The 22,733-nt window shown below is 47.9% G+C and overlaps 1 protein-coding gene across 4 annotated transcripts in view; it reads left to right on the top strand.

Moving 5' to 3' along the window:
* Positions 1 to 15,774, top strand: part of Atxn1 (ataxin 1) — a 286,644-nt gene extending 270,870 nt beyond the window's left edge. For all 4 annotated transcript variants that reach the window (XM_032919591.1, XM_032919589.1, XM_032919590.1 and 1 more), the window contains 2 exons: positions 1,226 to 3,227; positions 14,621 to 15,774. In XM_032919591.1, coding sequence (XP_032775482.1) covers positions 1,389 to 3,227; positions 14,621 to 15,151 — 2,370 coding nt within the window. In that variant the 5' untranslated portion in view covers positions 1,226 to 1,388 and the 3' untranslated portion in view covers positions 15,152 to 15,774. The remainder of the gene's footprint in view (positions 1 to 1,225; positions 3,228 to 14,620) is intronic.
* Positions 15,775 to 22,733: the final 6,959 nt, after the last annotated feature.

The following is a 22,733-nucleotide window of genomic DNA, read 5'->3' as shown; positions in this document are numbered from 1 at the left end:
TCTACCTCCTTCACTCATGCATGTACTTGTTTATGCACCGTTTTTATAGACAGCGTTTCATATCGTAGCACAAGGAAGCCTCAAGTTGGTGGTCATTCTCCTGCCCCAGCCTTCAGAGTGCTGGGATTACATGAGCCAACATGTCAGAGTTCATCTTACATACTGTGTTTGGTTTGTTAAAACAAACAAACTGTAGTTTCTGTAACTGTCTCAAAGATGTCTCAGTGTTTCCTTATAAATGACTGTACTTGGAACTCCCTGGAGACTTTATAGTGAGAAGAATTGTTTTCCGATACGGCTGCTGAGTTGGGGTACATGGGTACATTGTGGGAGGCACCGTTAGAATAGGGGGCACTTCCATAGATGAAGTGTAGCCCTGAAGCCAGGTGAAATCTTAAGAGTATTGGTTCTGTCATTGAAGCTGAAGAAAAAACCCAAAGACTCACTGGGCATCTCCATTCCAAACCTGCTCCTTCACAAAGCCTAGCTCTTGGGACCTCCCTGGACGAAGATAAAGTCATGATGGGGAATGGTAGCAGCCTTTCTGTGAAAACAATTTACAGAAATGCATCATCTACCCAAAGGTAGCCAATGTGAGGCCAGCCTGAGCAACAGGAGATGGTGTAAGAAAAGAAAAAGTGATCACCCACCCTCCAGGAAAAGAAGAAAGGCTGGAGGAGGACGGAAGGGGCGGAGAAATGTTTGAGTGGCTGGGCTGCCTACTCTATAGTTTATTAAGAAAGCACATCTGGGCAGGAGAGATGGCTGGTGGTCAAGACAGCTGCTTACGGCTCCTGTAGGGGACCCAGGTCAGGGTCCCAGCACCTGCACTGTGATTCACAACTGCTTGCAACTCCAGTATCAGGAGACACAGCGCCCTCTTGTGGTCTCTTTAGGCACTGGCACATATACCTGATGTGCATAAACTCTCCTAGGCACACACACACAAATAAATCAAATAAGCAAATATTTAAGAAAAGGACACCCTTAAACTTCGTCACTCTCTTGATTCTTACTGGCTCTTTAGACTTGGGCCATAATCTGCTTTTGCAATTCCAACTGAGAGGGTATCCTCTTAATCTTGTTGGTAATAGTGTTTTTGTTGGTGGGTGGGTTGATTGGTTGGTGAGGTTTCTCCCCCAGAGCTGATGTTTTGATTTTTTTCCCCCTCTCTTCTCTCTCTCCTGTCCCTATCCCCCGACTCCTGCTCTCTTCTCCTTCTCAGAATCCAGAGCTGCTACTGCCAGCCTAGAGAACCCACGGGGAGATGATTCCTCATGAAGGGCCTGGATCCCCTACAGAAATCCAATGTGACTCTCTGTTTATCAGACTAAAACCAGAGCCAGCCAGACAGTGAAACAGCCACCGTGGAGGGGGGACGGCGAAAAATGAAATCTAACCAAGAGCGGAGCAATGAATGCCTGCCTCCCAAGAAACGTGAGATCCCCGCCACCAGTCGGCCCTCCGAGGAGAAGGCCACTGCTCTGCCCAGCGACAACCACTGCGTGGAGGGTGTGGCATGGCTCCCCAGCACCCCTGGCAGCCGCGGCCACGGGGGTGGGCGGCACGGGCCAGCAGGGACTTCCGGGGAGCACGGTTTACAAGGAATGGGTTTACATAAAGCACTGTCCGCAGGGCTGGATTACTCCCCACCCAGTGCCCCCAGGTCGGTCCCCACAGCCAACACGCTGCCCACCGTGTACCCTCCTCCTCAGTCAGGGACGCCGGTGTCTCCTGTGCAGTATGCCCACCTATCACATACCTTCCAGTTCATTGGGTCCTCCCAGTACAGTGGGCCTTACGCGGGCTTTATCCCTTCCCAGCTGATCTCCCCACCAGGCAACCCAGTCACCAGTGCGGTGGCCTCGGCTGCAGGGGCCACCACTCCATCACAGCGCTCCCAGCTGGAGGCATATTCCACCCTGCTGGCCAACATGGGCAGTCTGAGCCAGGCACCAGGACACAAGGTTGAGCCCCCTCCGCAGCAGCACCTCGGCAGGGCTGCGGGATTAGTCAACCCGGGGTCCCCTCCACCTACCCAGCAGAACCAGTACATTCACATTTCCAGCTCTCCGCAGAGCTCCGGGCGGGCAACATCTCCACCCATCCCGGTCCACCTCCATCCCCATCAGACGATGATCCCGCACACGCTCACCCTGGGGCCTTCATCCCAGGTGGTCGTGCAATACAGTGACGCCGGAGGCCACTTTGTTCCTCGAGAGTCCACCAAAAAAGCAGAAAGCAGCAGGTTGCAGCAGGCTATGCAGGCCAAGGAGGTCCTCAATGGGGAGATGGAGAAAAGCCGGAGGTATGGGGCGTCATCTTCTGTGGAGCTGAGCCTGGGGAAGACGAGCAGCAAGTCAGTGCCTCACCCCTATGAGTCCAGGCATGTGGTGGTCCACCCGAGCCCAGCAGACTACAGCAGTCGTGATACCTCCGGGGTCCGTGGATCTGTGATGGTCCTGCCCAACAGCAGCACACCCTCAGCCGACCTGGAGACACAGCAGGCCACACATCGAGAGGCCTCCCCGTCCACCCTCAATGACAAGAGCGGTTTGCACCTAGGGAAGCCCGGCCACAGGTCCTACGCGCTGTCCCCCCACACGGTCATTCAGACCACACACAGCGCGTCAGAGCCTCTCCCGGTGGGCCTACCAGCCACGGCCTTCTATGCTGGCGCTCAACCGCCTGTCATCGGCTACCTGAGTAGCCAGCAACAAGCAATCACCTATGCTGGTGGTCTGCCCCAGCACCTGGTGATCCCAGGTACCCAGCCCCTGCTCATCCCAGTGGGCAGCCCTGACATGGACACACCTGGGGCAGCCTCGGCCATAGTGACGTCATCGCCCCAGTTTGCTGCAGTACCTCACACGTTTGTCACCACCGCCCTGCCCAAGAGCGAGAACTTCAACCCAGAGGCTCTGGTCACCCAGGCAGCCTACCCAGCCATGGTGCAGGCCCAGATCCACCTGCCGGTGGTACAGTCCGTGGCATCCCCTGCCGCGGCATCACCCACGCTGCCGCCATATTTCATGAAAGGCTCCATCATCCAGCTGGCCAACGGGGAGCTGAAGAAAGTAGAGGATCTGAAGACGGAGGATTTCATCCAGAGTGCAGAGATTAGCAATGACCTCAAGATCGACTCCAGTACTGTGGAGAGGATCGAGGACAGCCACAGCCCCGGTGTGGCCGTGATACAATTTGCTGTTGGTGAACACCGAGCCCAGGTAACCCTCACCACCTCACCAGGGTCTTACAGGTAGGGGGCCCCTACCCCCATTCTGTCATCTCCTGAGAAGGTGATTGCTTTTGGCAGGTAGGGTTCCCATTGTCACCTGGGGATCCGGAATTGATGTGGAAGGAGAGAGAGAGAGAGAGAGAGAGAGAGAGAGAGAGAGAGAGAGAGAGAGAGAGAGAGAGAGAGAGAGAACGCACACAGTGCTGAAGAAGAGCTCCCCTAAGAGCAACCACAGATAATATGATAATATGGCAGGTCCTGAAGATGTGTCAGGGGGCGGGGCTCTTGTTCTTATAAGTTTGGGATCATATGAGGAGGGGGGAGGGGTAGTTTAATACCACATGACCTAGACTAAGTGCCAAAAAAAATCACAAAGTAGGAAAATACAGACACCCAGTATGTCCTCAGCTTTACAGTATCTCACTGATGTCTGTGAATCTCTCGTCCTCCTGCCTCTGTCTCCAGAGTTGTGGGATAACAGGCACGGACCACTGTGCCCAGTTTATTCCATAGTGAGAATCAAGCCCAGGACCTTATGCCTGCTAGAGAAGGACTCTACTAATTGAGCCACATCTCAGCCTCCTTGCCGGAATCTTAAGTCATCTTCCAGCATTTACTCCAGGGCCCATTTATGTGGAACACCAGCTTTACTGACCACATTGCAGAGAATCAGCCAGGCCTGCCCCCCCCCACCCCCCGTGGGCACATCTCCCAAAAGACCAGATGTGGATCTTGGTGGAGGTCACAGGCCCTGCTTCCCTGAAGCCTTTTAACCTAGAATGTTCTTTATGGATAAATGCCACAGTTGCTCAGTATTTGGTAAGACCAAGAAAACTTTCTGGAAAGTTCTGATTCCGAGGAAAAGGTGGTGACATTTTTATTTAGAGCATGTAAAGCTATTGCTTACTTGTCACATAAAATGACGTCAGTGCAGTGGACTCTCGTGCCCTAGGTGAACCATGGAAAACAGACCAAGATGTGTTCTTCCTCAGTTTTAGTTCTTAGAACTGAGATTCTGACCAGAGGCAATCAGGAAAAGTGTTGATTTGTTTATTTGTTTCAGTGCTGGAAATTGAAACCCAGCAATTTCTCTGTGTTCGCCCCTGCTCAGAACTCCTCAAAATGAATATGCTAACTGTGAAGGATCTGGCTTCCCTGAGAGGTCAGACCCTGCTCCCCACCTCCACCCCCCCAAACACACATCATTGCCTGACAGCGGGGGTCCCACCATCATGATGAACAGACAAACCATCTGTGTCTCTCCTGTGATGAAAAGTGATATTGCAAAGTTAGACCAGAGGCCTGTGGTCTGCTAGTGAGACTTCTTGGGTTTGGGGCCACTGAAATAAAAGTACAAGGCTCAGACCTAACCAGTGATTTGTGGCTTTAGTTTGGAAGCCTATCAGAGATGGGCTGACATCATCGTAGCTGAAGTGCTCCACAGGCAGTGCTTGCACGAGTAGCAGGCTTGGAATCACAGAGCCAGAAGGAGAGAAAGGGGGAGAGTGGGAGCCTGGTAAGGGAGAGAGAATGACTGCACACTTAATTGATCTCGCAATGGCTGCCTTCCCTCTCCGGTATCTCCTTAGCCTGAGCAGATGTCCAGGTCTGTGCAACTGGTTAGATGCAACTCAGAGCAGCATCCACAGGGAAATATAAAAATAAGCAAATTGTTGGACTTCTGGAGCAAAATCACAAAATCACTTAGGGAACTGATAGAAGAAAGACGGTTTCTCTCAGACAGAAATAGCTTTGGGACCCTGCATCAATCCTGCAGGAGCAGAGATCTGCAAGGTTGGTTTGCTTCAGACAACCTTCAAGGTCCTTGCCAGAGAACACTGAGGAATGGTAAGGAGAGCTAGAAGCCCAGCTGAGCATTTGTGTGGGGCAAGTGGCTTTCCCAATGCCACCATGCCCCCGCCCCAGCTGATGCTGTCCCTCCTCTAAAGCAGGCTGACCTAAGGATGCTGTGTAAAGACAGTCTTCTGGGCTTGTAGAGTTTTGTTTTGTTTTTCATTGTTGTTTTGGATTTTGTCTGTCTGTTTGTCTGTCTATTTGTCTATATCTGTGTGTATGTATGTTGTCTGTGTGTGTAGCTCTGTGGTGTGTATATATGTGTGTCTATGATGTATGTGTGTGTAGCTATGTGGTGTGTGTATATGTATGTGTCTATGGTATATGTGTGTGTAGCTATGTGGTGTGTGTATATGTATGTGTCTATGGTGTATGCATGTGTATGTCTGCCTGTCTATGGAGTATACATATGTATATATGTCTATGGTGTACATGTGCATCTGCCTATGAGATAAATGTGTGTATGTGTGTGTCTATGGTGTGTATGTGTGTCTATCTGTCTATAGAGTTATACGCACATGTGCATGTGTGTGTGCATGTGTGTGTATGTGTGTGTACGTGTGTCTGTGTGTGTGTCAATGGTGTGTATGTGTGTCTGTCTGTCTATAGAGTTTGTGTGCGTGTGTGAGTGTACCTGTGGGTGTGTGTGTGTGTGTGCGCATGTGTGCATGTGTGTGTGCATTGCATGTGTTCATGTGTGTGTATGTGTGTGTGCATGTGTGCATGTGTGTGTATGTGTGCATTGTGTGTATGTGTGTGTGCATGTGTGTGTGTGTATGTATGTGTGCATGTTTCTTATTCATCTCCAGACAGTACTACTAAAGCTTTCTCCCCTTCACCTTCCTCATCTGTTTGTTTGCTTGTTTTTGTTTTAAACTTTTGATTTCCTGTCTTCCAGGACAAAGTTGGTTGGGTTTTATTTGCTTCCATAATCAAAAGTTAAAATTTTATTCAGGGGAGATCCTAGTGACATCCAGCCAATCAGACATGGATATTGTAGGAAAAGAAGTAGGGGTCTGTGTTGGTGACTGTGAGTGTGTGTGTGTGTGTGTGTGTGTGTGTGTTAGGGAGGAGAAAGAGGTAGGGGAGAATTATATGTATAAGAGTGTAGGTGCAAAAGCCCGTAGACTCCATGAAGTAGCCAAAGAAGGTTGTTGGCGGTCTACCTCTCTATCTCTCTACCTCCCTTCCTTACTACCTTCAGATGGGGACCCTTTCCTTTAGTCTAGCCTGGCTGGCCAGCACGCCCTGGAAATGTCTATTCTCCAATGCTGGAGTTAGAAACGTGCATAGCCACCCTGGATTTTTGCATGGGTGTTGGGGATTCAAACTCAGGTCCTCTTGTTTGCAAGGCAAATACCCTTATCCACGAAGCCATGTCCCCACGCCCTTGGCCACTATTTTTTAAGGAGCTGAATCCTAACTTCTCTTGTGGAAAGATGCCTCCAATGTTGCCTGTCTGGCATTCATGATGACGTAGTAATAGTACAGTAGGAAAATGTTTTTCTGCGTTTGTCACCCACCTTCTCTGCAGCTTTGCTACACAGTGTACTACTGTTACACCCTTGTAGAACAGCGCTATGGGGGAGGCTATAAGCATCTGTCCCTATCGTTGTGTTTACCTAGGAGAGCAAGCCTCTTTCCTCTCTAGGTGGACAAGTCGCACATTCCACAAAGTCAGGGGCAGTGCTCCTCCTCCTGCTCCTGCTCCTGCTCCTGCTCCTGCTCCTCCTCCTCCTGCTCCTCCTCCTCCTCCTCCTCCTCCTCCTCCTCCTCCTCCTCCTCCTCCTCCTTCTCCTCCTCCTGCTTCTCCTCCTCCTCCTGCTCCTCCTCCTCCTCCTGCTCCTCCTCCTGCTCCTCCTCCTCTCCTGCTCCTCTGCCTCCTCCTCCTGCTCCTCCTGCCTGCTCCTCTGCTCCTCCTGCCCCTCCTGCTCCTCCTCATTCTCCTCTTCCTTTTCCCCTGCTCCTGCTGCGCCTGCTCCTCTTCCTGCTCCCCTTCCTGCCCCTGCCCCTGCTCCTGCTGTGCCTTGGTTCAGCCTGGGAGCCCCACAGGGCATCAGATTTCTTTCTTTGGGTTTGTTCCCAAATATAATCCACTTCCTGTTCCCCAAGTGTTAAGCATAAACCTCAGGTATGTCTCAGCTAAGGGACCCAGAGTAAAGAAGGGAAAGGGAAAGAAAAAGGAATTAGTGCATTAGTATCGTGGTATGGCTGAGTAGGAAGCACATCGTGAGCTGGGAAAATGCATTTGTAGATATTTCAAACTCAAACTCTCCCAGTCTGATTCCGCCCTCCATACCCGGGCAACCCTGGCACCTGGCGCAGTGTCCACTATTCTGTAAGGAGCTTTGACCCTGAGAAGGGAGAGGTTTGCTTCTGAAGAGAAAACCCACCTTTGCATGCTCCAAAAATAATCTTCAGAAAGAAATCTCCACACTAGTCAGAAAGATGGCATTCTCCGTGAGCCCAGCAAGCCACCCTGAGCTTGACTCCTTACTTACTGTCTGCCCCTGTGCTGAGGAAGGCCACTGTTCCCGTGTCTACTAGGCAGTGTAAATGGTTGCGCTAGCTTGCATGTGTCTGGGTACCCAGCCATCAGTAGGAGTCAGACATGAGTGAGGACCGGAAGTCCACCCCCTTCAGAGCAGCACGAGTACCCGTGTACAAACCAAGGGTCTGTGAGAATTCAGCAGCTGTCTCACTGCCGGGAGAGCTCCTGTCCAAGAGCACACCACTGGCTGCCTTTGGCTTCTGTCCTTCAGTGTCTCAGTGGGAGCAGCCTGCCCATCTCCGTCCTGTGCTCCTAGTCTCAGCCTTTCTGAAGAGCACCCGGGATGCTCTCAGCAGTGCCTTTGCCAAGTGTGCCATTTGTAAAGTGCTCTGGCCCACGGCTTCCCTCTGGCTGCTGCTCCCCCCTGCGCTGAGCTCTGTGTTATTAGGGCTGTCTGTCACTTCCCAGGTCCTCCTGAGGTGACTTGCTTCCCTTGCTGCCTTGGCGGCTTCCTTCTCCCGGTGTGGGGAGGTGCACGTGCTCCTATGGTGGGCTGGGATGCTGTGCTCGCTATGTGACTGTGTACGGATTGATGGCTTTTCCTTTCACTGCACTATTTCTCGGTTTGACTGCTGTGGACTGTGAGTCACTGGTGGCAATGTTTTAATGGATTAGCTGGATCCTAAAAATAGTCTAGGCACTCATGCAAGCAGTAAATATGCCGGAACAGTCGCTCCCTTAGCTACCCAGAGAAGCGTGCTCAACAGTATCTATGTTCAGTCTGGTAGAAACAAAACCAAACTCACCACAACACAAATGCTCAGCGGCCTGAGCGAAGGTCACGTGCTAGGTCTATGGACCAATTACTTCCTCTCAGTTCTGATGTCAACCGTTCTTGTTTGTGTGTGTCCTTTGACCCATGAGGTGGCCCAGGACTGTAGTCCTAGCTACCCAGGCAAGAGGATCACTTGAGCCTGGAAGTTTGAGAGGAACCTGGGCATCATAGCCATCAAAACAGAAGAAGTCTGGTGCTCTGCAACCTTTTGGGGACGTAAGTGTCCCCTACTTGATGGTCTTATTCCTGACGACGTGTTGCTTTAGATCGTGGCCTTTGTAGCTCGGCTTTACTTCACTTTGTCTTAAGGAGTCACCCAACCTGACCTTGAACTCTTGGCAGTCCCCCTGACTCGGACTCCTGAAGGCTAAGATCATAACCAGAACCCTAAGGCTTATTAGCCAACCAGCCTGACCTACTCTAGATCCAGGTCAGTGAAAGACCCTGTCTCAAAAGTAGACAGACAGACAGACAGACAGACAGACAGACAGACAGACAAATGGTGAACAGCACCTGAGGAATACCCAAGGTTGTTCTCTGATTTATGTGTGCACATAGAAGTTCTCCAACCCCCCACTCTCTCTCCCTCTTTACTGTTAAATCTTATGCTGAGAACCAGTGATGACTCAGTAGATAAAGACCCCAAGCCTGACAAGGTGCGTTCTATCAAAGAACTCACATGGGTAAAGGGAGAAAAACAATTCCCACAAGTTGTCCTCTGACTTCTCCACGAAGTGTGCGCGCACACACACACACACACACATGTATGATGTAAAAATGAATTTTAGAAATTATTGGTGGCACAGGTCTTTAATCTCATCATTCGAGGCAGGTAGATCTCTGAGTTTGAGTTCAACCTGGCCTACAAAGTGAGTTCTATGACAGCCAGGACTATACAGAGAAACTGTCTTGAAAAACCGATGCATAAATTTTATTACTCAAAGTACGTGTATGTGTATGTCTTAAGTGTGAGTTTGTATATGGGTACAGTGTCCACAAAAGCCAGAGGGGGCCCTGGATGTCCCTGGATCTAGAGTTATGGCTGACATAGGTGCTAGGAATCTATCTCAGGCCCTCTAGAAGAGCAATGGTATATACTCTTAATCTTAGGGCCAATTCTCCAGCCCCCAATTAAAATATAAAACCAGTCAGGCAGGGATGGCACACGCCTTTAATGCCAGCACTCGGGAGACAGAGGCAGGTGAATCTCTGAATGGGAGCCAGTCTGGTCTACAGAGTGAGTTCTAGGATAGCCAACGCTACACAGAGAAACCCGTCAAACAAACAAACAATCAAAAACCTTTATACCGTGTATTAAATTCATTATAACTGAGCCAGTATCGATAGGCTGTTATTGACTGCTGCCCACAGTTTGGATTAGAGTTTACTGACGTGTGCCTTTTGAGAGTCTTATAACAAATGAAGTGGCCCTGTAGCCAGCCTTACCATAGCAGCCAGAACAGTTTTACCACTCTGAAAATCCTTTATGCTTCTCATGTTACCCCTCTCCCAACGTCCCGCCTCAGAGCAAGAAGATCTACTAATCTTCACTGTTTCTAGGTTTGCCCCCTTCCAGAGAGTTCTGTAGTTGAGATCAGGGAGGATACCATTGGTCACTTGACAGCATGCATCTGAGGTTTTCCTTCATGTGTTGCTGAGGCTTTGGTCACTCTTTTTATTTCAAGACGATGAGACTTTTTCTTTTATCATTGTCTTTGGTGGCTTGTTTTGTTTTTTGAAATATGGTATTATTGTGAGGCCTAGACTGTGAACCTTACTGTAGCTCCCAATAGCTAGAAGTGTAAGCATGGGCTACAACTGATTTTGGCGTGTGTGTGTGTGTGTGTGTGTGTGTGTGTGTGTGTGTGTGTGTGTATCTTTACTTGGGATTGAATCCAGGATTCCATGCATGTTCAGCAAACACTCTCTCATCAAGCTACCTCTCTAACCCATAATGTTAAGTCACATGGGGATAGAAACTATGTCAGCCATCCAGTGCAGAGTGTCCCAGCAGTAGCTGTGTGGTCACTGATTGGACGGTGCCCATCATAGCCAAACATGGGCCTCCTGATGGGGTCTTCCCTTTGGAGAGTTCTGGGAGCCATGCCCTGACCTGTGACTAAGGGTTTGTGTTTGATGGCATCCCAGTGCAAGGATGTGGGTTTTCTGAGCAGCCCCAAAATGCTTTCACAAAAGGCCAAGTCACGTGACTAGATGCTTTAAATAGAGTGCTCCCAGATCCTTTCACACTTTCCTGAAGAGCTGGATAGGTTTTCTTAATAATGTTTAAACACCGAAATCAGTAGCTCTCTCCCGGCCCCTTCGTCCTCGCTGTGGAGCTCTCTGCTTTGCTTCGAGCTGGGAACATAGTCCCGCAGATCCTTCTCAGAGCACTAAAAACAGCTTCAGAGAAGCTGATGGCTTCCTCCTCAGGGAAGAGCTACAGGGGGAGATGGTGCAAACTCGGGGTGGGAGAGGAACGAGGAACGCTTGGTAAAGCAAAGAGAAAATCTCAGGAAGGAAGAAGAGACGCGTTTAAACAACAGACGTCCTCTCTTCCTTCTGCCCTGCCTTTGGGTGAAGTGTCCATGTGTGTGTGTGTGTGTGTGTGTGGATGCAGTACTAATCTAAGATTGAAATATGCAATCAAACAGCAGAACTCTCTGTGCGTGCATAGTGTTTAGATACAGTCCTTGTTGACGGACTCGCTGCCGGGCTTTGATGGTGTTTCTCACACTGCAGAACAAGTACAGTGTCAGAAGCTAGTCCTTAGCTGTGGTATAAACGCACCGTTAGGAACCGGGAACTGAGGCCTCGCTGCCTCCGTGTCTGGCTCTCTCCATCCAGGACAACTGGAAGAGTTGACTTCAGTGGACTGAGTGTGTAGGAGGGAAGTCGCTGTGCGTGTCCTGAGTGGAGCAGTAGGAAAAGGGGAAGGGGAGGGGCAGGCGGCAGGCGATAGACCCCTAGAAATGACAGATGCTCCTTCCAAGGGACTTGCTGACTTTAGAGGCTTAATCAAGACCATCCTGGGAAATGTTTACATCCCTGATGGAGAAAGGAAGGGAGGGAGGAAAAGAAAAATTAAAACAGGATCCTGTGAAATTATGACCCCTTAGTAGCTGGCAGAGGAACCTTAAGGGAGATAGCTATGGGCCAGCCAGAAAGCTGTCTATGGGGCACACATAGGCCCTGAAAAGGGTAACTGTGATAGAGGTGATTTAAAATTAAATATATATTTTAATATAAAAATTTAATTTACATTTAATTTAATTTATATTTACATTGAATATTTAATATAAAATTATATATATATATATAATTAAAGTGATTTCTCCATTGTCTTAGATAATGCCCTCTACTGGTCACCTCTACCATGGTAGTGTTTTCCCTTTAGAAGTCAAATTATCTCTTAGAATTTTACTGAGCATCTCTTGTATCCGAAAGCATCCTAAACTCTGGGAATAGCAGTGTAAGTTTACAGACAATGTGAGAAACAGTAGGGGTAAAGTACAAAAATAGAACATCAAAAGATAAGCTTCTGAGGAAGATACAATGTTTATAAGAAGGAAGTGAGGGATGGATGGGGGCACTGGCTGAAACAGGATGTCAGGACGGCTCTGTCTGAAGTGCACAGACTGAGCAGGAGGCAGGTGTCTTTGGAGTTAAACACACACACACACACACACACACACACACACACACACACAAACACACAGAAATGTTCCCTTGGCAGCTGAGTCCTGTGAAGCTTGTTCTGCTGACATTTTTCTCCAAGTGACATGCTGGCCTTGGCCAAAACTCAGGTGTTCAGCATCGTGAGAAACTATCTAGACTTTATAGAAGAGAATCCAGTCAAGTTTATCTGGGATTTGGATGTGGGTATTAGAAAGAAGGAGGGGGAAGACATTGCAATTTTCAGGGTCCGGAGCTGAACGACTTGAAGAATAGGGATGGGGGAGGGAACAAGGGAGCCACTGTCAGGAAGTCTGTCTGTCTCTCTCTGAGACGTCTAAATGGGTGCATAATTATATAACAGGTAGCCACCATCTAACCTATAAACCCTGAGAAGACACGGGTCTCCAGAAGATGAGGACCTCTGTCTTATGCAAGTCCCTTTTCATGGTCTCTGTTGCTTAGTTGACACTGCTGTCTGTCACAGGAGTGTTGTCACCTATTAACCGTATTGTAATGTCATGTAGGTAAAATTCAGGAAGTATAGAAGAAAGGGAATGTTTGCGGGGTCTGGGATTTAGTCCTAATTCCACTGGCTAATAACTAATATTGGGAAGATGGTTTTACATATATGTTTAGAAAGCTGAAATGGTACTATTTGTTACACATGTCATAAGCACTCAAAACTACCTTTGTGAGTCAGATCAACTGACAAACAGTAGGCACTCAGGAAGAAAACATAATAGAATATGTTTTACCTGTTCCTTGACTACCTCAGACATGTAAACCGTGCGTGTTAATCATTTGCACACCCAACGCCCTGTCTCCTTTTTCCCAGTTACTCGCTAAGTCCAATTAGTACCTTGTGCAGGTGATCATAGCTGTGAATGTGTGGGTACAATGGCCAGGCCATGTCCCAAAGACAGCCCTTTGCAGCACTCCACCCACCTCCCAGCTCTTACAATCTCTCTGCCCTCCCTCTTCTGCGATGGTCCCAGAGCCTTGGCAGGGGTTGACATGGATGTCCTGTTTAAGGCCAAGCACTCCGTAGACACCTCTTCTCAGCGTGTTAGCGAGTTTAAGGAGCCTCACATTAATTGCTAGCCACTGCAGAGAGCGGGGGAAATATTTAACAGCCTTAATATGATTAAAATAGCCCAGAGCAACGAGATTTCCCTCCAAATAACATGGGCTGTGATTTTCTTTCTTTCCAAAACATCCTTCCATGCTCTATGAATCTAGCAAAGAAAGGAAGTGCAGTAATCCAAGAAGCCTACATAGTGGGATGAGCCCAGGGGTGGAGCATGAGACTTCAGCCCGCACAACAACCTGGTGGCTGGACCATGTCTGTCACTGTAGTGTCTGCTTGCAAAAGTCCTCCAATACTGCCCGTCCTTCAGGGTCCCCAAAAAGACCTCCCTACTGGTCCCAGCCCTTATAGATGATGTCCCCCTTAAATTCTTTGAACACTTGAAGTTCATTGGTCCTAAGCATTATGCTCAGCCCCCCAAAACACACACACACACACACACACACACACACACACACACGGGCAAACTTTCCTTCACAGAGCTACCTAGCATCTTGGTCCTGACCAGAATTTTGCATGACTATGGCTGGGCTTTTGAGTCACCCGCAGGGCCTTAAGTGGGCACCTTGTGGTTGCTGGCGACCAGTGGACGGTTTTCACGCTCCTCCCCCAACCTGGTATTTAGTAAAATGTTCTGAACGATGAAGGACTTTACACTGTCTCATTAGCTTCTGCCCAGGGTCTGCATATGATAAATAGAGGGTGGCTGCAGTTAGCACCCTCTGGTCCAGAGTATTGCTCTAAGGCTGAGAGGCTGGTAAACAAACTCTCAGCGTCTTCTTCTTGTCTGGCCCATGTGTGTCTGCGTTAAATAAAACACTCACAGGGACCTAGAGAGATAGCTCGGTTGGTAATGTACTTTCCATACAAACAGGAGGACTTGAGTTTGATTCCCAGACCCATGTTAAAAAAAAAAAAAAAGCCACGCGCTTGCAATCTCTGCCCCCACTGGGCAGGCAGGCATAGAATCCTCCAGGATTGCTGGCTACCGGCTTGGCCTACTTGGTGATCTCCAGGTCATTGAGGGAATCACGGTATCCTGTCTCGAAGGTAGCATTTCCCAGAGCTGCTTCTAGCCTCTGTCTCTGATGTTCCCCACCCCCATTCCATGAGGTTTCCTGAGCCTCCAAGAGGGGGCTTAATATAGATGTCCTGTTTAGGACTGAGCACCCAGTCCTTATTCTCAACACGTTGACCTTTATGTTGGTAGCAGTGTTGGGTGCTGCGGTGAGGAGGGTGTGGCCACTGCTAAGAGAAAAAGAAGTAGCTGTCTGAAGAACTCACGCCTGAGGATGCACTCTGGCCTCTGTGCATACTCGATTACGAGTACGCGTGTGTGCACACACACGCACAATGTGCATGCACATGCAGAAACCACCTATGAACTGTCTTTTCATGTTCCCTTCCCTTTTCCTCCCTCTGCTTCTGTTTCCACAGGTCAGTGTCGAAGTTTTGGTAGAGTATCCTTTTTTTGTATTTGGACAGGGCTGGTCGTCCTGCTGTCCCGAGCGGACCAGCCAGCTCTTTGATCTGCCGTGTTCCAAACTCTCCGTTGGGGACGTCTGCATCTCGCTCACCCTCAAGAACCTGAAGAATGGCTCTGTTAAAAAGGGCCAGCCCGTGGACCCTGCCAGTGCCCTGCTGAAGCACGCAAAGACCGACAGCCTGGCTGGCAGCAGACACAGATACGCCGAGCAGGAAAACGGAATCAACCAGGGGAGCGCCCAGGTGCTCTCTGAGAACGGCGAACTGAAGTTTCCAGAAAAAATTGGATTGCCTGCAGCACCCTTCCTCACCAAAATAGAACCGAGCAAGCCCACAGCCACGAGGAAGAGGAGGTGGTCGGCGCCGGAGACCCGTAAACTGGAGAAGTCGGAGGACGAGCCACCTTTGACTCTTCCCAAGCCTTCGCTCATTCCTCAGGAGGTTAAGATCTGCATCGAAGGCCGATCTAACGTGGGCAAGTAGAGACCGTGCGGGCAGCCGAGGCGCGGGCCCCGTTTGCTGTCTGTATCCAGATTACTGTACTGTAGGCTAAATAACACAGTATTTACATGTTATCCTCTTTAGGTTCGTGTTCTAACCTTGTCATTAGAGTCAAACAGGTGTGTGGCAGGAAACTGGTGCGTCCGCGATGTCTGCAAGTGTCTGTCGAGGAGCTGGCGGGTGGAGGGTGGTCATAACCGTGGCCATGGAGCTCCGGGGCATCCCAAGGGGCCCTGAAGGGGGGCTTCATCAGCACCTGCCTTCTCCAGCAGCACAGAGCTGAGGGGCGTCAGTTCCCACTGGTTTCAAGAGCAAACTCAGTGGGAAGTAACCTGCAAGGGTGTGTCTGGGTGCGTCCCTGGTGAAGAAGGGGTGCTTGGGTGCCATGGCGGTGAGGGAGGGTCTCTCTTTCTCTGCCTCCGCCTCCCTCACTTGCTCACTCTCAGCATGGGATTGGGGGACCTGGGTTTCCCACGTGCAAAGTGGTCAGGAACCCAGCTTCCAGGCACTGTAGGGAAGGCATCAGACCGGCAGATGGGAAACTAGTTTCAAAGAACGTGGTTCTCTCCAACATATTTTACAATAAAAAGCAACTTTTAATCATAGATATAGATATATATATATTTCCCCCCATGGGGCCTGACTGCACTGAGTTTTTTGTTGTTGTTGTTTTGTTTTGTTTTGTTTTGTTATTTTGGGTTTTAGTTTTGTTTTGTTTTTTTGTTTGTTTGTTTTTTAAGAGCAGCTGCCACTTGGCGAGGATTTCGTCCCTCCCTGCTTTACCAGTCCAGTGACATCACCATGGTGTCATGGTGGGCAGGGACGTCCTTGCTCAGGTCACTCCTGGTCAGGCAGGTAGCAGTGGGGCCCGGGGACAGAGGGAGCACCAACACTGGTTTCTGCGCAGTGTTAGGAAACCCAATCAGGTTATTTGCATTGCTCCCAAGAAGAAAATGCAAGCTCCCCTCCCCACTCCCGAGAGGGCCAGGGCGGCTCTCAGAGCCCAGCTGGCAGCATAATTGTCCACCTCTTAGGTCTAGTACTGTTCCTGATTCTGTAACATGAGGAATTCGATCCGGAAGTTAGATGCTCAATCTGTTACTATCTCGTAAACAGTTAAAAATGCCGTGCAGTCTTCTTAACCAAGCACCTTGGTCTGTCATTCAACAAGTACTGTATCTCACTTTCGACTCTTTGTGGGGGGGGGAAAAAAAAGACAAACCTAAGTTGCTTTTGATTTTTTTTTCTTCTTCTTCTTCTCAACACTGTAACTACATTTCTGCTCTGCAAGGTTGCTCACAAGCCAGCAATCGACAGCTCCAATCTGATTTTAAAGGGATGAATGTGAATTACGAACTAGCCCGTGACAATATATGACCACCGAGTACTACCTGACGGCAGGCACCTGTCACTTTGATGTTGGAGACAGAGTTAAAGGCAGAGTTGGCAGAGAAACCAAGAAAAGACGCGGAGGAAGAGACACTCGATTTTATCCAGTGTCCGTAGAGTGAACTTCTAAAGAACTTTGCAATTTGCACATCTTGAGTTTATAATTTGTGTGATAATTCCTGCAGTTTTTATCCAATAACATTGTGGGAAGTGTTTGGGAGGGTTGAACGAGCATAAATAAATGTAGCAAAATTACTTTCTAACCTGCCTAGACCCTAGGCCCTTCTTAGAAGGTCCTGTCCCTTTGAGACTTCATTTTGTCATCTGCCACATCTGTCACCAGAAGCCAGGTCTAAGAGTCTTCTTCAGAGTCATTGAGAGTTTCCCATATAGACATTTTTTTACATATGTGAGCGAGTATTTTCATTTCTGGAAAAAAAAAGTGTTAACATTATTTTTTTTAGAAGCTTAGGTTTCTGTTTGAAATCAAACTAAGATCTGACGTTTGGTACAAAAACCCAGAAAAGGGTATTTTCATAAAGTCACAAGCTTTCATTCCCAGAGGTCAAAATTTGTGGGTTCTGAGTGTGTCCTCAAGTACTTTAAACCAAGTTTTATAAATAGGGAGAAGTTTTTAAACACTCTTACTTGGCTGACTGCAACTAACCTAAGTAAGTTAACCTAAATAAGTACTTACTTGAATTTTCTTTATAGTCATTAAAAGAAAAAAAAAAGACTTCTTCCATTTCTCAAAATAGAAAAAAAATAAAATAAAATAAAAGACCCTCCCCTGGCAACCCACTTGTTGGCTACCCAGCCATTCACAGTGGCTTTCACTGGGATTAATGATCCTTTTACAGACCATTTTCTGGGATGTACCAAAAACCTTCGAGTAGGTCCAGAATAACTGGCCTCTCCCTAAACTTCATCACCCTCTCTGCCCACACATTGGCAGAACTGGGTGAGCCCATTCTTGTAATCAGACGCTTATTTAGTGCTGTGATTTTTTTTTCATGTTTCTGTTCAGAGATCTTGCTTAATCTTCCCTATATCTGCTCAGGGCACTGGCACTTAACTAGGGTTTTGTTTTTTTGTTTTTTGTTTTTTTTTTAACCTTCAATGGTGAGAGGAATAGGAGGCTGCCACAGAGGCTCGCTGTATGCCGTTATCTACAGCCCCTGTGAGCTCAGAAAACACACACACACACACACACACACACACACACAACACACACACACACACACACTGCTCTCTGGCTAACTTCGAGGATTGAACTGACTGTATCCAATAAGCCGACACTAAAACAGGTAAACACACATGGTTCAGAGCAATAGGAATATCATAACTTTTGTGGTTCTATTTCAGGTATAGGAATTATACAAATCATCGGTTCTTCTGAAGCATCTGTCCCACCTTGTTCTCCGGCTCCCTTAGCATGTACAATACTTTGTGTGCCAATAGTGTGCTATCTAGTTAAAGTTCTTCAACTTTTGGCTTTTTTCCTCGTTCCGTGGGCTGACCTTTCTTCCCCTCGCTGGCCAGAGAAAGGCTGGGAGGAGTGAGCCGGGAGAGGCGAGCCTCCTCGCTTTCCCCTTAACAGAGATGCAGAATACTGGGTTAGGCAGCCCATGGGAGCCTGTGTGTGTCTGTCACCAGGACACAGCAAGAGCAAGCCAAGGAGACCTGAGGGAAGCGCCTCAAAGGCCTGTCCCTGCCATCTCCAAAGGCCCTCCTTTGCTCTGGAGTGAAGCTGGATCGCAGCGAAGAGGCAGACTGGTTCCTAGGGACACACTCTGGAATGATGTGGTCTTCAGTCAACCCATTTTCAATCTCTTCTATGTCCTTGAGACTTTGATCCCTGCCTTTGACACAAGCAACTTATTGCACATGGGCACGTTCTGAGCATGCCCACCAATGGCTTTGGAGGAGACCACCTGGCAACCACGGTCACCATTCCCTTGGAACAGCTTTCTCTTCAAATAGGAAGAGCACACAGAGGCAGGAGCCACCTGACTTGCAGACCTCGGTGGGGCCCTCCAGGCTCCGGGAGCACCTGTGGTCAACTGTGTAGGGAGCACAGGAATAGCAGTGCCCTCCTCGGACAAGGACCAGCCACGAGCCTCTGTACCTGTCCTCTTTGCAACGTGTACCAACAGCGGTCTTTCATTCTCCTCTTTCCTGCTTTCCATTTTAAAACAAAGTAACAGCAGGCCTTTTTGTGTTTACAACGGAACACAATCACCAAGAAATTAGTCAGGGCAAAAAGAAAACATAGTAATATTACTAATAAGAAATCAGCAAACAAGAACCTCTTTCTAGGGATTTCTGAATACATAAAGTGACTGTTCCTTAGACTGTTTAACTTTAGAATTATTTCAGTTTGTCTGGGCCACCTCGGGGTCAGCGGGATGGGGTGGGGATTAGGGGAGAGAAGATCATGGATACCACTTACCTCAAATCTTTTTAAAAGTGGAAATCCAAATCGCATTTGGGGGAGGGTGGGGTGGGGGTGGGGACTTGCAGGATAATCGTAGTCTACGTGGGTCACATTTTGCTTTTGCTCAATTCATCCAACTCCGTTCGGAATGGCCTGATTTTTGTGGCGGTGGCAACAGAATGTCCTTAACTCTGAACCCTGACCTTGTATGTTTTCTGTTAGGTGAGCTTGTTGGGTTCCCCCCCCCTTTACCCCATGAGGAAGTGGCAGTGTCCTTCCTTCTCTCTTGCAAGGAACCCTGCAGAACCTTCCACACCTCTTACTCAGGGATGGGGCTGGTGTGTGTGTGTAGAGCATGGGAGTGTTCAGCAACAGCACTTTGGACTGCTCTGGAGTAGGGTTGTACAATTCCCAGGAATGTTTGGATCTCCCCGCACCGTGTGGGTTGCTTCTTAGCTACTACACAGATTGCAATATAACGCTACGCGTTCAAGAAGAACAGTAGCTCCTCGTGATCAGAAAAATCCACTCTGCACATAGTTTGATCTTTACTGAAATATGTTGCCAAAATCTGTTCTTTGTTCTAGCTTTGGACTTCTTCTGTTTCTTTCTTTCTTTGTTTTTGTTTTTTTTTTTTTTTTTTTTTCCTCTTAAGGAAACAATTGACGATACCTTGTAACATCTGTGACTACTAAGGAAACCTATTTTGTAGATGCTCGCTAAGACACTAACACCTATTTCAGACTCGGGTGAGGAGGCAGAGCCCTTGGGCTAGAAAGGCAGACATTTTGAGTTGGGTTGGTTGGTGTGGCTACTGTTTCCTGAGCCACAAGCCCTCAACCAATGGGTCTGCTCTCTCTCCTGAAACCCTCTGTGCTCCCCGTTTCCCAGTCGCCCCCTTTGACTCCAGGGGAATTACAGGACCTCCAGTCTCCAGGGTCCAATCCAGTTTCTTTGGTGGTTGAGATGAAAGGCAAGAGAATCATTCTTCGTTGTTTTAAGAGTGGAGCAAAGGCCTTTGCTTCCACTGGTTGAGTTTTGAAGCCAGAATTTCTGAAATAGAGAATTTAAGGAAAAATCGAGTAATAACTATAGAAAATCTACTTTTTTTTTTTTTTATAAAGCACATGCATATGACCTGTTGGGTTGGTTTCCTCCCCTGTCCATGAACAGTGTTGTATTTCTGTTCCCAAGGCAACGCCAAATAGTTTGCACACCTCTACTCTGGAGCTGAGATTTCTTTCACATAGATGACCTCGCTTCAAATGTTACCTTACTGATAGGCTTTTTCTTGTAGCGCTATACCTTGTGGGAAATTTTTTGTTTTGTTTTGTTTTCTTTAAAGTACACCCAATTTGAGCAGCCGGGGTGGGGGTGGGAGGGGGTTGAGGCACTCACTTTGGGGTACAGATAATTTTTAAAAAAAATTGCACAAAAGAAAAAAAATGAATGTTGAAATGATTCATTCAGTGTTTGAAAGAGACAGATCCGTTGAAACCACGAGTTTCATATTTTGTGTGTAAAAAAAAAAAAACAAAAAAACAAAAACAAAAAACAAAACAGAGGAGGGTTTGAAAGTTAACTGTGTGGGGGTTTTATTTTTCCTGTATATAGCAATTTGTTGTCTTGATGATCAAATTTGTATGGTTATGGCCTGGAAGAATTATGACGTCAGAGGCTCTTCAACTATACCGTACCTATGCTTACTGTTCTGTTTTTGTTACACGCGGCTCTTGTGTGAAGGATGGGAAACTCTGTGTTCCGCTATTCGAGGATACTGTCCGTTCCTAGGCCGAAAGTACTTCCCTAAGTCCCCTTCTTAAGCCATTGCAACTTTACTTTGGATGATGTCTGACATTTTCAGCACCTCCTGTTCCTATAAACCCAAAGAATATGACCCCGAACATGAAGTGTGTCTAAAAGGGATCCTTCTCAGTACACAGGAAAAGGAAAAAAAAAAAAAAAGTTGAGCCTTTCTTCTGCCTCCCACCCCAGACCTCATTCACATGGGGGTCAGACATCCATTTTGGCTTGAATGCCTGGCTTTCATTTTGAGGTCTGTGAAGCAGAGGCCAGACGAAATGCAGAGCCGTTTCTCAGAGTTATATTCCTGTTGAGCCGTTGAGCTGGGTGGTGTAAACCGGTCAGTGTTGGGGCAGTAAACCGACCCTAGCTTGGATACTTCAATTTGGGTTCACGTCCCCTCCTTTAGGGCGCAAGTTCTGGTAGCTTAGATCCACCTTGACAAAGGCAGAAGTGACCGGCGGCTTCAGCTTTTCCCATCCCGACGCTTGCATACAGGAGCCTTACCTGTATCCAAATGAAGTGTGTTTGGCCAATAGATGCCGTCTATATGATACCAGTCTCTGAGAACTCCCCTAACACTTTTTAACTGAAAGGAGTTAAGTCTTCCACTACAGATCACTTGGAGACTCCATCCACTTACGTCTTCTTGTTCCTTTGCCGGCTGGATGGCTAATCTGAAGGCCTGTGTGGGAAGCACTGTTTACAGTAACCCTTACCGAGATAGCATACTGTCCCTTAGACTACCGCGCTGAGGCGACACTGGCTTAGAACTGTTGGGAGTGAAAGATCAGTCACTGAGAAGGTTGGGTGCATAGGTTTTCTCCAGTTCTTACAGGAGCCCTCCACCCTGAGGTGATTCTCTAGTCCAAGAATGGGATGAACCGCTGAGTCAATGAGGCGTAGCCACGGCAACCCACCATAGTCCCGTTCTGCGACTACTGCCCCCTCCTCAATCCCACACTGCTCAAGTGTGACCCCAGGTAGTGTCAGCTGAAATGGGGTTGGGGTGGAGTCCTGTCAGTATTTATGGTAGAGTATTTGTGGTAGAATCTGCAATCTCTAACCAGTGGGGGGGGGGGGTCTTGGCCCTAAAGAACCAGAGATCGGCACCAGTTGAAGGGTTTCAACATCACGTTCCCAAACCCTCCAATTTCCATTCGTTATGCTTCCCACAGGCCAAGCGGAAACAGACACCAGACACCAAAACTTGGGCTGAGGGTCCTACCATGTGGAGAACTAGGGAAAACAAAACGGTTTATTTTTTATTTTTTATTTTTTTTGCACCTTATTGAAAAGAAACTTTTAAGCGCATACATAGCTAAGAGCTTTTTCTCATGACAGGAGGACGTCTCCATATCGTAATACTCTCTGTAACCCCAGTGTAAAATGTACTTGCACTAGCTTTTTTAAAACAAATATTAAAAAAAAATGGAAGAATTCATATTCTATTTTCTAATCGTGGTGTGTCTATTTGTAGGATACACTCGAGTCTGTTTATTGAATTTTATGGTCCCTTTCTTTGATGGTGCTTGCAGGTTTTCTAGGTAGAAATTATTTCATTATTATAATAAAACAATGTTTGATTCAAAATTTGAACAAAATTGTTTTAAATAAATTGTCTGTATACCAGTACAAGTTTATTGTATAATACTCGTACTACTAATAAAATAACAGTGCCAATTGCAAAACCTGCGTCCTTGCCGTCTGTCTGAAGAGAGGCGAGTCCCTCTTCACGGCCCCATCCGGATCACCTCAGGGCACCCTGGGGAGCCCGGTGAAATGAGGTATGGATGTCCCTAACCTGCCATCTCCTATCGATCTGGTCAGCGTTCTAGGTTTTCCTTCTCGAATGATCGGCAGCTTTACACCTCCTGTGGCGTTTCGGAGAGCAGTCTTCGGGTTTCGTTCCAACTGGTAAGTGACCTGTGGTTT

The sequence above is a fragment of the Rattus rattus genome, chromosome 14, assembly GCF_011064425.1.
Source record: "Rattus rattus isolate New Zealand chromosome 14, Rrattus_CSIRO_v1, whole genome shotgun sequence".
NCBI classification, from domain to species: domain Eukaryota; kingdom Metazoa; phylum Chordata; class Mammalia; order Rodentia; family Muridae; genus Rattus; species Rattus rattus.
The sequence above is the reverse complement of the archived record's forward strand: the minus strand, read 5'-3'. Positions and strand labels throughout refer to the sequence as shown.